General features: G+C 49.6%; 2 protein-coding genes across 11 annotated transcripts in view; one reads left to right on the forward strand and one right to left on the reverse strand.

Moving 5' to 3' along the window:
* Positions 1–5,671, reverse strand: part of POLB (DNA polymerase beta) — a 679,334-nt gene extending 673,663 nt beyond the window's left edge. Inside the window, exon 1 of the mRNA XM_050800426.1 lies at positions 5,662–5,671. The gene's annotated coding sequence lies outside the window, so the exon portion shown is untranslated. The remainder of the gene's footprint in view (positions 1–5,661) is intronic.
* ANK1 (ankyrin 1) overlaps positions 1–14,326 on the forward strand; it is a 246,193-nt gene that overhangs the window by 173,845 nt on the left and 58,022 nt on the right. For all 10 annotated transcript variants that reach the window (XM_050800354.1, XM_050800361.1, XM_050800356.1 and 7 more), the window contains exons 10-17: positions 2,126–2,323; positions 3,771–3,869; positions 4,274–4,372; positions 4,923–5,021; positions 6,122–6,319; positions 6,895–6,993; positions 7,746–7,844; positions 13,052–13,249. In XM_050800354.1, coding sequence (XP_050656311.1) covers positions 2,126–2,323; positions 3,771–3,869; positions 4,274–4,372; positions 4,923–5,021; positions 6,122–6,319; positions 6,895–6,993; positions 7,746–7,844; positions 13,052–13,249 — 1,089 coding nt within the window. The remainder of the gene's footprint in view (positions 1–2,125; positions 2,324–3,770; positions 3,870–4,273; positions 4,373–4,922; positions 5,022–6,121; positions 6,320–6,894; positions 6,994–7,745; positions 7,845–13,051; positions 13,250–14,326) is intronic.

Raw genomic sequence — 14,326 nt, forward strand, 5'->3', positions numbered from 1 at the left:
GTTCTTTTTTGTGTGTGTGTGACAGAGTCTCTCTCTGTCGCCCAGGCTGGAGTGCAGTGACATGATCTTGGCTCACTGCAACTTCCACTTCCTGGGTTCAAGCAATTCTTGTGCCTCAGACTCCCGAGTAGCTAGGATTACAGATATGCACCACCATGCCTGGCAAATTTTTGTATTTTTAGTAGAGACAGGGTTTCGCCATGTTAGCCAGGCTGGTCTTGAACTCCTGACCTCAGGCGATCCGCCCGCCTCAGCTTCCCAAAGTGCTGGGATTACAGGCATGAGCCACTGTGCCTGGCCTTTTTTTGTGTGTGTGTGTGATGAAGTCTCGCTCAGTCACCCAGGCTGGAGTGCAGCAGTGTGATCTGCACTCACTGCAACCTCCACCTCACAGGTTCAATCAATTCTCATGCCTCAGCCTCCCAAGTAGCTGGGCTTGCAGGTACATGCCACCTCACCTGACTAATTTTTGTATTTTTGGTAGAGATGGGGATTCACCTTGTTGGCCAGGCTAGTCTCAAACTCCTGGCCTCAAGTGATATGCCCACCTCGGCCTCCCAAAGTGCTGGAATTACAGGGGTGAGCTACAGTGCCTGGCAGGGTCGGTTCCTTCTGAGGCTGTGAGGGAGCATCTTTTCCAGGTCTCTCCCCAAGCTTCTGGTGGTTTGAGCACAATCTTTGGTTTCCTTGGCTTATAGAAGCATCATGCTGACCTCTGCCTTCATCTTCATGTGGCATCTTCCTGCTGTGCAGGTGTCCAAATCTGCCTATTTCTAAGGACTCCAGTCATAGATTAGAACTCACACTAATGACCTCGTTTTAGCTCATTACATCCCCAAAGACCCTGTTTCCAAACAAGGTCACATTCTGAGGTCCTGGGGGTTAAGACTGCAGCATATGAATTTTGTTGGGACCTAATTCAGTCTGTAACACTAACATCTGCTGTCATGGAACCTGATTTGCGTCTTCCTTGATGAAAATCCTCTCATTTCCACTTTCGAAAAGCTGAAGTCCCAAGTCCTGAGCTCCTAGCCTTTCTTGGCGCAGCCCCGGGCTCCTCTCCAGCCCGCCTCCATGCTTGCCATCACTTTGCCCTGGCCTGTCGAACTGCATGGAGGCCCCTGGGTTCCCCTAGGGTAGCTGCCTCTGTGATGTTGCCCATGCTGCTCCCTTCACTAGGATGTTCTTCTCCTTGGTCCTCCTGGTGAACTTCCATTCAGCTCCTTTCAAGTCCTAGTTTAGGCCTCACCTCCTCCCTCCCGGTGCCCCTCCTTCATCAGGGACGCCATCTGTTTGATTCTCACCTCTGTGCTTTGATCATTTTTCATCCCACTTCAGGGCACTGAAAGACACCACCATGTTTGTCTACAAGCTTCCTTGGGCCAGGGGTTATGTCTGTTCTCTTCTGTTTCCACAGAGCTTAACCCATACCAGGAGCATATTAATCACTTGATAAGTATGTGTTGAATTAATGTCTGAATGAATGAGTGAGTCTCCTCTCTCTTTAATGTTTTTTCAGCAAATTGCTGTTTGAGAAATGAGTATCCTTAATGAATTTTCTTTAACTGAACTGCATTTGACAGGGACAAGGAAATTTAGATCCAAGTTCTATTTTATCATCATTCATTCATTCATTTATTCAAAATTGCATAATTTAAGGACCACAATGTGTATTACATGAATTTACTGGGCACTGTGGGGCATTTAAGAAGAAATATTAGGCTCAGTCACTGATCTTAAGAGGCATACAAGTAAAGAGAAAAGATGAAAAGATACACTCCCCTAAACAGTTAACTATGAATGTAATTGGGCAAATATGAGAATAAGGTCCAAGTGCATGGCGCAGATAAGGAAAGCCCACTGGAGTCTAGGGTGGTCAGGGAAAGCTTTCTGGAAGAGATGGGGCTGCTGGAGATGGCTTTGAAGGTTTGGCCAGGTGGAAAGGAGAATGTCTGTGGTCAGAGACTGGCAGAAGTGTGGAGGCCAGGGTGAGCCAAGCTCCCTCCGGAGCCTTGTGGAAGCATCGTGTAGGGAAGAAGTAGGGAGTGACGTTGGAGTCGTCCTGAATCTCCATGCTCGGGCCCCAGAAGGCTTTGTGATTGCTTGTGTTTTCCTCTTTACCCAGAACGGCCTGTCCCCAATTCACATGGCGGCTCAGGGAGACCACCTCGACTGTGTCCGGCTCCTGTTGCAATACGACGCAGAGATAGATGACATCACCCTGGACCACCTGACCCCGCTCCACGTGGCTGCCCACTGCGGACACCACAGGGTGGCCAAGGTCCTTCTGGATAAAGGGGCCAAACCCAACTCCAGAGCCCTGGTGAGTGGGGGGCTGCTGGAGAAGGTGCAGAGGGTTAGGGCAGGCTCAGGGCAGGACCAGAGAGGCATGGCTGGACCTGTGGGAAGGGCGGCAGGTGCCCAGAGCTCCCCAGATTCGAGGCCTGAGAAGTGGGGTGTGACAGCACAGGATGGTGGGGGCCCTGTGTGCACCCCTCTTGCACCCTCCACTGCACACCCAGCTAGGTATCGACCCCTGCCCCTGGTGACCAGGCCGAGGTCAGGGGTGAGTTTGGGCCCAGGAAACCGGACTCAGGAAGCATCCTGCATGGTAGGTATACAGGCTTGGGGCACCTGTCCAGTGGAGTCAGGCCTGGAGCTGAGTGATTCCTTAGGGGCTGCGTGGCTTTCTGAGCTGCTTTGGGGATGAGTGAGGTGGCTGGAGCTGAGCATCCTTCGTCCACAGAGGGGCTTGCAGTTCTCATGGCACTCGTGTAAAGGGAAGCTCAAGCCCAGAGCAAATCCCTTCTGTGGTTCCTCTGCCTCCTTCCCAGGACAGGGGCTCCCAGGGAGGTCTGGGGATCCAGTAGGACTGTAGCTTTGCACTAAGCATGCCCGTAACCACATCTCCTCTCTGCCCCTTTCCAGGGCAGCAGAACTGAGGGGCAGGATATCCTCCAGGGATAGCAGAGGATGGCTCATTCACTCACTCACTCACTCAAAAAAGCTTTCACTGAGCAATGCCCGCAGGCCACATGCTATTGTAGGGGAGTTGGGATTTCCCAGCCTCAGGACTATTGATATTTGGGGTCGATATTTGTGGTCTTATGTGTTGTAGGATGTTTAGCAGCATCCCGGGCCTCTACCCACTAGGCACTCATAGCTCTCCTTCCCTAGTTGACAATAAAAAATGTCCCCAGACATTGCCACATGTTTTGGCGGTGAGGTGCAAATGATACCCCCCACCACCACCTCCCACGTTTGAGAACCACTGCCTTAAGTGGGTAAAGCACTGAAAAAACAGACAAAAACAAACATACTTTTCTGCCCGTCAGAGTTTATATTCAGAGTACATCACACTTTAGAGCAGAAATCCATTTCACTAAAAATGATCAGTGGTTTCAGGGAAGAGGGAACATGATTTGCTTCACAAAAGTACTCTTTTATTGTAAATTTACCCTTAGGGGACTTTAAACAGCAGGATCTTTTAGTGCATCCAAAATGTGAATAAATTTTTTAAAAAGGTTTATAAACAACATGTTCAGGAACATATGTAGTGCATCAAGTGAGAGCCACCTGTCTCTTACGTGATTTGCATTAATTGACATTGTAAGACTAATCAATTGGCATTAATTCATTGATTGGTCTGTGGGCATCTGCTGGTGGCCTGGGCAGCAGCTGCCTTTTAGAGCAGCGAGGTGGTCTTCTGGGCGTTCCTTGGGCCCGTGTGTAAGCTCCTGCTTGTCTGTCTTCCTTTGTGTGGGCTGCAGAATGGCTTTACCCCCTTACACATCGCCTGCAAAAAGAACCACGTTCGTGTCATGGAGCTGCTGCTGAAGACGGGAGCCTCAATTGACGCGGTCACCGAGGTAGGAGAGACTGCAGAGGAGCCTGGGGGCAGGCCCGTGGTCTCCCCCGACCCACCTTCTCTAAGATTCGCTCTTTGTAGCTTTGTGTGGCTGCAGGGGTGTGTGCGTCTGCAAGTCTGGACTGCTGGAAGGAATGAATTAGAGGTGACTAAGACAGGGGAACATGAGTCAAGTCTCATGGAGCTTTCCAAGATCAGACACAATTTTTGCAAGTTGTAAGAGTGGGCACAACTTGCCCACGGTAATTTTTTTCTCCAACCATTTTCTTGGAAGCAAACCCACCTCATATAACTCCATTTTCTTGGAAAACCATTTGTGAAAGCGTTAGATGCCGTCAGGTTCTCTCTTCTTCAGGGGAGCGGAAAGACTCCCCACTTATCTCACTCTGCCCTTGTCTGTTTCAGTCTGGCCTGACACCTCTCCACGTGGCCTCCTTCATGGGGCACCTTCCCATCGTGAAGAACCTCCTGCAGCGGGGGGCATCGCCCAACGTCTCCAACGTGGTAAGCCCTCAGGCAGGCAAGGGACTTGCTCCTCTAGACCAAGAGTTCAGAGGGCAGCTTTCACCAGTGCTCCCGGGCCTCTTCTCTGGGGACAGAGCTACAATTCCCAGAATAGCCAATGCTTCAGACTGGGGGAGGACATCCCCGTGTACTGACGCTTTCTGGATGAAATTTCTCACACATCCGTAAACCTTGGAGGTTTTGTTTTGGACAATAATTTTGGAACGTCTATAAGTGTTCACTGGGAATACATTTACATTTTTGAATATTCATTAGCTCTGGGGTTTACTTTTAAGTGTACCTAGAATATACAGATGCACACATGCACTCACATACATGCCTGCACCTGCACACATGCACACACACACACACATACATACATGCGCATGCACACAAGCACACACACCAGACTAAAGAGTGCCTGCTGGGGCAACTCCACCTCTTGGACAAAAACCCACCAAGCCACTCGAAGCTGCACTTCCTAGCTCTGTGTGTGCAGTTTTGGACAGCAGGCATGTATGAACAGTTCTACAATTTTGTTATTTTATAGAAAGTGGAGACCCCGCTACATATGGCAGCCAGAGCTGGGCACACGGAAGTGGCCAAATATTTACTCCAGAACAAAGCCAAAGTCAACGCCAAGGCCAAGGTGAGTTGTGAAGGCAGGAAGAGAAGGGTTTCAGATATGAGCAGTTCCAGCACTGTGCAGAGAACCCATCCTCATTCCAGGCAGGGCTGCAGTACTGTGGCCTGGGGATCGCTTTTCATCCCGATCAGGCCGCTCCGCGTGCTCCGACTCTGCTTTGCAGGGGGTTTGAGAAGACCAGGGATATTTTTGCATTAGAGCCACATTTCTTTAAAATAAGGAAAGTCCAAGGTGCATGGTTGGGCTGAGTATGTCCTGGGCTAACGACGACAGTTGCCGTGTAAGGAGGCGGGCAACCTTTTGAAGAAAGCATTGCCAGTGAAAATCAGGCAAGAATTACTTGATCTAAAACTGGAGGATTCCCCCTTGCTGTAAGCACATTTTGCAGGGGTTGGAGGAGTAGGCAGTGAGAAGAGCTGTGGAGTTTGCCAGTTGCTCGCTCGGCCAACAGCAGGCTTCCTAACCACAGGCCACGATGGGTTCTCCTTAGAGTCAGGCCTGTGATTTGTGTTTGGGGCCCTCGAGGGATGCCTCCAGCTGGGCCCCATGAGACCTGGCCCAGGCAGCTCGACAGCAGCATTCAGAAACAGGAAGCTGGGGGTGTGGATGGAAAAGTCCTCATTCTCTGTCAGCAGTTGAGACTCCCCTGACCCCAGCACAGAGAAAATCAAAGTAGAATTCAAGCAGAAAGACAAGCGCATCCTCTCAGAAAGGATGTGGGAGACGGATGAGCAACCACACTGCATTGAGTGCCTTTTATGCACAAACGCAGAAACGTGTGCATTATCTGCTTGATCCCAGATGAGCCCTAGCAAGTAGACGTTATTATTCCCATTTTACAGATGGGAGGGCTGGGTCTTTGGGAAATTAGGTAGAAATAACAGCTCACTTGAAGAGCTGTTGTAAGGATTCAGTAGGATACAGCATATTGGTTCCTGTAACTCAGAGATTTGGTTCAAACCCTGACTCTTCATCTTCTTAGCTGTGTGACCTTGAGAAGGTCACTTGCCCTCTCTGGGCCCTGCCTTGCTTCTCTGTAAGATGAAAAGTTGGATTTGGTAACATCAGCATTTCTTCTTCTTTGCTTTCGCTTCGGGGTCCAGGATGACCAGACCCCACTTCACTGTGCAGCTCGCATCGGCCACACAAACATGGTGAAGCTCCTGCTGGAAAACAATGCCAACCCCAACCTGGCCACCACTGCTGGGCACACGCCCCTGCACATCGCAGCTCGTGAGGGCCACGTGGAAACAGTCCTGGCCCTTCTGGAAAAGGAAGCATCCCAGGCCTGCATGACCAAGGTACAACCTCCCTCCTCTCGGTCTAAGGAAGCAACAGGCTCACTCAGCCAGGCCTGGGGCTTGGAGGGGAATTCGTACCTGGTTCTCTTTGTCACCTCAGTGATGTTGCAAGCAACTGGAAGGGTCATCACACTCGGGGCTGCCTGCCACCTGCAAGCCCGATGTGTCTCCATCCTTCCCCAAAACGGGAGGTCAACCACAGCTTCTCACACACCCAGCCAGCCTTCGTCCATTTATCATGGCACAATTATTAGTCGAAACCTGCTTTGGGCAAGTCACAGACGGGTTCTGGGGATATGAGAAGGATTAAGACTCATACCCTGCCCTCAGCTAGCCAGCAATCAACTACCACTGCGAGGTGGTCGAGACCCTCTCGCCAGAGGAGCGTGTACAGCAAGTGCAGGGATGCCTGCCCACTCCTCAGGTCTTCAGCCTCCTGGAGGGCTCAAAAATGGCTGTGCCTTTGCTTTTATTGGCATCTCCATGCCAGCGGAAGGGGACAGCCTCCTTTGCCCTTTCTTCAGAGAGGACAGCCCTGGGGCCCCGATGTCCTGACGGCCTGTCTTTCTCCTCAGAAAGGATTTACCCCTCTGCACGTGGCGGCCAAGTACGGGAAGGTGCGGGTGGCAGAGCTGCTGCTGGAGCGGGACGCACACCCGAATGCTGCTGGAAAAGTGAGTTTGAACCCCGCCCTCCCCTGCAGCTCTCAGGTTAGAGGCAAGAACAGAGGATGGAATTCAGCTCTTGCAGATTCCATCTCTCGCTTATGTTGTCCATCCTTTTTTTTCTTTTCTTTTTTTTTTTTTTTTTTTTTTGAGATGGGGTCTCTCTCTGTTGCCCAGGCTGGAGTGCAGTGGTGCCATTATGGCTCACTACAATTTCGACTCCTGGGCTCAAACCATCCTTGGGTGTCAGCCTCCTGAGTAGCTGGGACTACAAGCAGGTGCCACCATGCCCGGCTCTAACTTAAAAAAAAAAAAAATATTATAGAGACAGGGTCTCACTATGTTGCCCAGGCTAGTCTCAAACCCTGGGCTCGGGTGATCTTCCCTCTTCAGCCTCCCGTAGCTCTGGGATTACAGGTGCGAGCCACTGCACCCGGCCTGTTCATGTTTCCATGTGTAGCATCGAGAGAGAACGCCCTTTGGAAAGACTGGCCTTTCTGTCAACGGCCTTATCCGTTTGGAAAGACTCGACGGCCTTCTCTGGGTGAATGTGCTGACCTCACTGCCCACGTCCCCTCTGGTTCCCACAGGGCTCTGGGTCCTGTCCCGACATTCTGTCGTGACTCCAAGTTAAGACTGGCCTGGGAAGGATTTTAAACAGGATTTTACTGTGTAAAATAGGTGCTGCCATGCCTAAAGGGAGCCCTGGGAGAAAGTCCGTGGGAGTGACATCTGGTCTCTTTTGTCTTTGTCCTCTGCAGAATGGCCTGACCCCCCTGCACGTGGCCGTCCATCACAACAACCTGGACATCGTCAAGCTGCTGCTTCCCCGGGGTGGCTCCCCGCACAGCCCCGCCTGGGTAAGACTGGCGCCTCTCCCCAGCTGCCCCCGGAGAGCAGGTCACCTGCTACCTTCCAGTCCCTCAGGGAGGGGGGTTTCCGCAGCAGCCCAGGCGTTTTGCGTTCTGTAGCTATTTTTACCTCAGAAATCATGCCTCACTTTCACACATGTTACCTGTCCTGTAATCGTGCTATTCAGGGTCCAGGAGTGGGATGGGAAGTGGGTAACAATTCCCAGCCAGGGCTTACCTCGCAGAGGCAGAACTTGTTTTATACAGCAAATGTGTCCCCAAGCAGTTGCACGTCAGCTGGGTTTTGTAAACTGACTGTCAGAGATCGGTGTGGATAAAAATCCCTGGGGAGTGGTGAGCCTGGTTCTAGCAGATTCCGACTCTGTGGGACTGTGCAGTGTGGCCTGGAAGCCTCATTTTTAACCTACTCTCTGCGTGGTTCCGGGGCTGGGGCCACAGCGACCGTACTTTGAGAAATCCTCAGGGCTGCTGGTGAGCTTGCTGGAACCTGGAAGCAAGGGACCTCTTTAAAATGAGAATGATCACCTCCAAATTCATTTCTCTCTGAGATCAGACTTTTCGATGGTGGCATTTTTGTAGAGAGGCTTACCTAAATATGAGACACGTTGGCCCGGCCTCACACCAGCTTCAGAGGTGAGCTGCTCAGAGCAGCAGGTTCCGTGACTTTTGAGGGAATCAGAGGAGGGAGCAGATGGGTAGCTTCTGGAAGACCCCACGGGATTGGGTAGTACAAGGATGAAGCTGGAAGGATCATTTTTGGGAACAGGCTGCCTGCTGTGGGAAGACAAGGCTGTGTAGGGGTAGGTGCCATGGGACTGGTGGCCAGCGGGGAGAAGGGGAGAGGAGAGGGAGCGGGGCCAGGAAGACAAAAGCCACACACAGTCCCCGCACTCTGTGGGGCAGCCAGGCGCACGGGAAACAGGATAATCTATGGGAGAGCAAACCCTGGTGATCCGTCATGTGGCAGGTGTCCAAGTGCCACAGAGAAGGAGCCTAAGGGTGGGACCCCCCATGACTCCAGCCAACACCTGCTGGCTTAGGGCCGCCGCAGCCCAGGCGGGGAGCCTCAGTGTCGTTGCGGCGCGTTCTCCCTCCCTGGACAGACGCGTGTCCCCATCTTGCAGCATCGCTCTTCTGCAGACGCCGGCTCCCGACAGCTCTGTCTCCTCCTGTCCTCGCTACTGCTGCAGCGAGCCCCACGTCGCTGTGCAGAGGGAGCACACGGCCCTGCTGCGATGTCGACTTACTCCTGCCTCTAAAAATAAAAACCTGGACTCCCTTCCTCCTCCTCACTCCCCTACTTATATAAAAGGAAAGGGAGCCAGGTTCATTATATTTAAAAAGAACTAAATCCAAGCACAAACGCTGTACAGATGGGCTTTGTTTCCATGGCAAAAAATAGTTTCCAAAGTAGTCTGGCAATTTTGTAGAATTTCACATGCAAATCTCTCTGCACCCAAACCAAACCCTCCCCTTTCTAATTTTGATGCTAATGTTTGAACATTTGGGCAGAGCTCCCTCCGTATGCATTCCTTAGGATGAGCTCATTTCCTTGGGAAAGAAGAGCCTTTTGCGGGCACACATTCCTCCCTCCCCTCTCCATGACTTTCCAGCCTAGTTGTCCTTGTCCTTGTCACCTGCAGAAGTTCATTCGTTCCTTTCAGTCCTGGTTTAGGGGAAGCTCTGTTCTGTGAACACTCCGTGTTCTGAGAGTGACAGTGGCACTTGTATCTCAATTTTAACCAGAGGTTTACCTGGCAGCCTGAGCAATGTCCAGGGCAGGCCTACTCTTGGGCAGGACAGGGGGCTGGCCTTGCCAGTGTGGACATCACTGCTTCCCAGGTAGCTTGGGATTCCTGAGGATACATCCATGAACACACTGCAGATTGCTCAAGTGATGGTCTTTTGTACATCAAAAGATGGCCTAATAGGGCCAGGAACAGTGGCCCAAGCCTGTAATCCCAGCACTTTGGGAGGCCGAGGCAGGCGGATCGCTTGAGGTCAGGAGTTCAAGACCATCCTGGCCAACATGGTGAAACCTCGCCTCTACTAAAAATACAAAAATTAGCTGGGCATGGCGGCATGCACCTCTAATCTCAGCTACTTGGGAGGCTGAGACAGGAGAATCATTTGAACCCGGGAGGCAGAGATTGCAGTGAGCCAAGATCTCACCACTGCACTCCAGACTGGGCAACAGAGTGACACTCTGTCTCAAAAAAAAAAAAAAAGCCTAATAATCATTGCTTTCATGTAGTTATTAATGGAAAAACCAGACTCCATAAAGTATTTCTGAGGTTTATTCTGAGCGGATGTGATAACCATGGCCCTGGGCAACACAGTATCAAGAGGTCCTGAGAAAGCGTGTCTGGGGCGGGTTACAGTTTGGTTTTATACATTTAGGGAGGCAGGAGTTATAGGTAAAAACATAAATCAATACATGGAAGGTATATATTGACAAAAATACCTAGAAACAGGGGCCCAGAGGTTATAGGCAGATTCAGAGATTCTTTAATTTGCAGTTGGTTAAAGGAGTAAAGCTTTATCTAAAAGTTTGGAATCAGCAGAAAAGAATTAAGTTGAGAGAAGGGTCTGTTCACCAGTGTCCTGGGCCGAGTGACCTCTAGGGGGTGTGTGACTCAGCCCTTGCCTATTGTGGCCTTGGGTCCTGTTGATAATTTGGTGTCTTGTCACAAAGAGTCCCTTTAGTTAGTCTTATGATCTCTTTTAACATGAATGTTGGTCAGTTGTGCCTAAACTCCGAAAGGGAGTGGGTATAGCAAGGCGTGTCCAACCTCCCTTCCTTCATGGCTGGGAATTCAGTTCTTAAGGTTTTTCTGGGATCTCTTTGGCCCAACTGAGGTCTGTTTGAGGGCTTAGGGTTTAATTTTTCGTTTCCATAGTGAAAGGCTTCTCTGGGCCGGCGCTGACTGGTGCTCTGTGTCTCGTTATGGGGAGGCTTAGCCCCATTTTGAGCCGACCCTGCATCTCAGGCTGGATCTGTGGTATCGCACCCCATTCCTTTGCTCTCTTTTAATACAGTGCAAAAATCATGCTGTTTAATTAAACTTATTATAATCCAAATGCCGATCTTGTTACATGAACACAACCTACAAAGAACAATTTAATGTTTTCTCATAACATAATCAAATTAAAAAGGAAGAATACTAGAAAGGATTATCACTCGTCATTCTTCAAAAAGAATGATTTTTCAATTTAATTCAATTCCTTGGGTAAGTCACAACTTTTCATTTCACCACAAAAGCCGCCTATGGGCCCACTTTGCTGAGCTTTCTCTGTACCTAGGGCTTTGACGGCCTTGGCCGGCACCTTTCTTTCCCTTTCCTCTTCCTGACCAGTGATCCTGGCAGAATCAGAAATGTTAGTTTCCACAGTAAGAGAGTGGCTGGCAGGGAGAACTCAGTCCTCAGCCAGAGGAATGCTGGCCGAGGTGGGGAAATCTCGTGCCCTGAGACAGATCCCACATTGGGCAGCCATCTGCTATGGGCCTGGGTGGGCACATGTCCAGGACGTCCTCCAGGCTGGCATTGCCCTTAACCCTGAGTGCCCTAGGGCCTTGCTACTGAAAATGTGGTCCCTGGACCAGCATTGTCAGCATCACCTGGGAGCTTGCTAGAAATGCACAATCTTGGGCCCCCCCTAGTGCCTCTGAATCAGACACTGCATTTTAACAAGGTCCCAAGGGATTGTGTACACATCAGAGTTTGAGAACCACTGTTCTAGGTGGAATTACCTGGGCTGTACAGTCAGAAGGTCAGGGCTGGGTTATCTGTTGTTCTGCTTACTATGTGACATTAGATAAGGCGCTTAACCTCACAGAGAATTGGCCTCTTTCTCCACACGATGTGATAATAATAAAAATGCCTGCCCTAGTGACCTTATGTGGTTTTAATGAAGCACAAAAAAGATAACGCAGGTAAAAGTGGTTTTTGGCAGTGATGAGCAAAGGCGCCCACCTGGGAACCGTCTCCTGCCTGCAGGGAGATAAGGAGTGTGCTCCAGAGTGTACACCCATGCACTGCTTCCTTCATTAAGACAGTCTTGCTATCAATGATAATAATAAAAACAAAAATTGGCTGAATAAACAGTGCACAGTGACATCATTGATTTACTCTTGAGGCAAGCTCCTTCATCTCATTATGCAATTATAATGTCTTGCAAACCAGTGCACTACAAAACCATGACACACAGGTGCATTACTTTTTAAAACTTTCATGTGTAGAGACAAGGTCTTACTCTACTGCAGGCCATAGTGCAGTGGTACGATCAGAGCTCACTGCAACCTCCAACTCCTTAGCTCAAGCCATCCTCCCACCTCAGCCTCCTGAGTAGCTATAGGCATGCATCACCATGCCCAGTTAATTTTTTAATTTTTTTGTAGAGATAGGGTCTAGCTATGTTGCCCAGGCTGGTCTCAAACTCCTGGCCTCAAGTGATCCTCACACCTCAGCCTCCCAAAGTGTTGGGAATACAGGCATGAGCCACTGTGCCCTGCCAACTTTTTATATCTTAATTTTGGAACATACCTTCACATATAGTATCATGTTTGGTCTACCTAACAACTTTGAGAAATTAAAAAGATAGACGCTATTATCCACTTTTAATGACTTAAAAGATACAGAAGGAAGTCTAGGTCATGGAATATCTTGCCCTGGGTCACACAGATAGTTAACAGTGGAGTGAGGACTGTCCCACATCCTCAAGTCCCTTGCCAGGTGCATGTCCCTTAAACCACCCTGCCTAATGCCGGCAAGGCCCAGAGGGCAGCACTTGGCCCAGCTGCACTGGGAAAAAAAGGGGCTGTTGTTTCTTCTTCTTTATGAAATATTTGGGGTTTTTGGCTCTTATTGCAGGAAGGAAGAAATGAGAACCTTTCATTTCCTTACCTGGCCTTCCAGTTGTTCTCTTCCTGTCCAGAAGTTTGTCAGAGCATAACAGAAAACACATGGTGAAAAAAGGTGGACATACAGAGGCTCTGCAAGCCTGAGGCGCTGGCTCTAAATCAAATGGGTTTTGTTTGTTTGTTTGTTTGTTTACCTAAATTGCTCCTGGGTGACGCCAGCCCTGCTCATTGGGTGTCCAGCCGGCCAAGAACCAGACTCAGCCCCTGCTCATGTGTTGATATTGTCAGCTCAGCATTCCTGTAACCAGGCCCTGGGTGGCTTCTTCTGTTTCAGAATGGCTACACCCCTTTGCACATCGCTGCCAAGCAGAACCAGGTGGAGGTGGCCCGCAGTCTGCTGCAGTATGGGGGCTCAGCAAATGCCGAGTCGGTGCAAGGTGTGACGCCCCTTCACCTGGCCGCCCAGGAGGGCCACGCAGAGATGGTGGCTCTGCTGCTCTCGAAACAAGCCAATGGCAACCTGGGGAACAAGGTAGACATGACGTCTTTGGATCTGCCCTGAGTGCTGGCTAACAACGTGTGGTGTCTGCATATTAAGTATCTATGTGTGCCCAGGTTCTGAGTTAGGGCTGTGTGTGTGTAAACCTTGGAACAGCCCTGTGTACATTTCACCTTCATTTTATAAATGAATAAACAGAAAGGTTGCTTATTCCCAAGATGGCAGGATTCTGAGCCTTTCTGATGCCAAAGCCTTTGCTGATCTTTCTAAACAGATTGACTTAAGGATCTGCAGAAAGATCAATATTAAAATCCATAATACACTTTCCCAAATATAGGCCGGTGCCTACCTTCAGAAGTACATTCTATCATTTGGGACTAAATATTCTATGTTCTGTGGGGAAAGATGTTTTAAAACTACTGACCTATACACTAGGAGTTCTTACTCCAGCGACAATAGGTATGTGAGGATAAAGCCTTCTAAAACTGCGCACACATCTGGGGAGGAAGGGTGTGTGAGCAGTTTTCTGGGTGAAGTGTTCAGTGTTTCTCAGCTTCTCAAAGGAATGTGTGACCCAAAAAAAGACTAAAAATCACTTCTTTTTTAAATAACAGTTTTATCGAAATATAATTCACCTAGAAGGCACCCTTTCAAACGCTACAATTCAATGTTTTTTAGTATTTTTACAGAATTCAGCAGCCTATGATCTAACTCTAGAACACTTTCATCACCCGCAAAGGGAACCCCGTACCTGTTAGCAGTCACTTCCCGCTTCCCCCAGAGCCCCCGGTCCCTCGCAACCGCCAATCTTTCAGTCTCTAGGAATTTGTCTGTTCTGGACATTTCATATAAGTGGAACCACGCGATGTGAACAACCACTTCTTCGATGATATATTCACATAGCAAATACTCAGAAAGGCAAGCATTTTCAGGGCAACTTAAGATTTCTTAAAAACCTGTAGATTTTGTACAAAATCTGGCACATTTTGTACAAATTTGAACAGTTGACCCCCAATGAGGGAACCGTTCTGGTAGGACCATTATATTCATTATATCTCATGGCATTCTGGGTTCCTTCACTGCCCCACTTAATGGGAGCTTTGACAGGAC

The sequence above is a fragment of the Macaca thibetana genome, chromosome 8 (genome assembly GCF_024542745.1).
Source record: "Macaca thibetana thibetana isolate TM-01 chromosome 8, ASM2454274v1, whole genome shotgun sequence".
NCBI lineage: Eukaryota > Metazoa > Chordata > Mammalia > Primates > Cercopithecidae > Macaca > Macaca thibetana.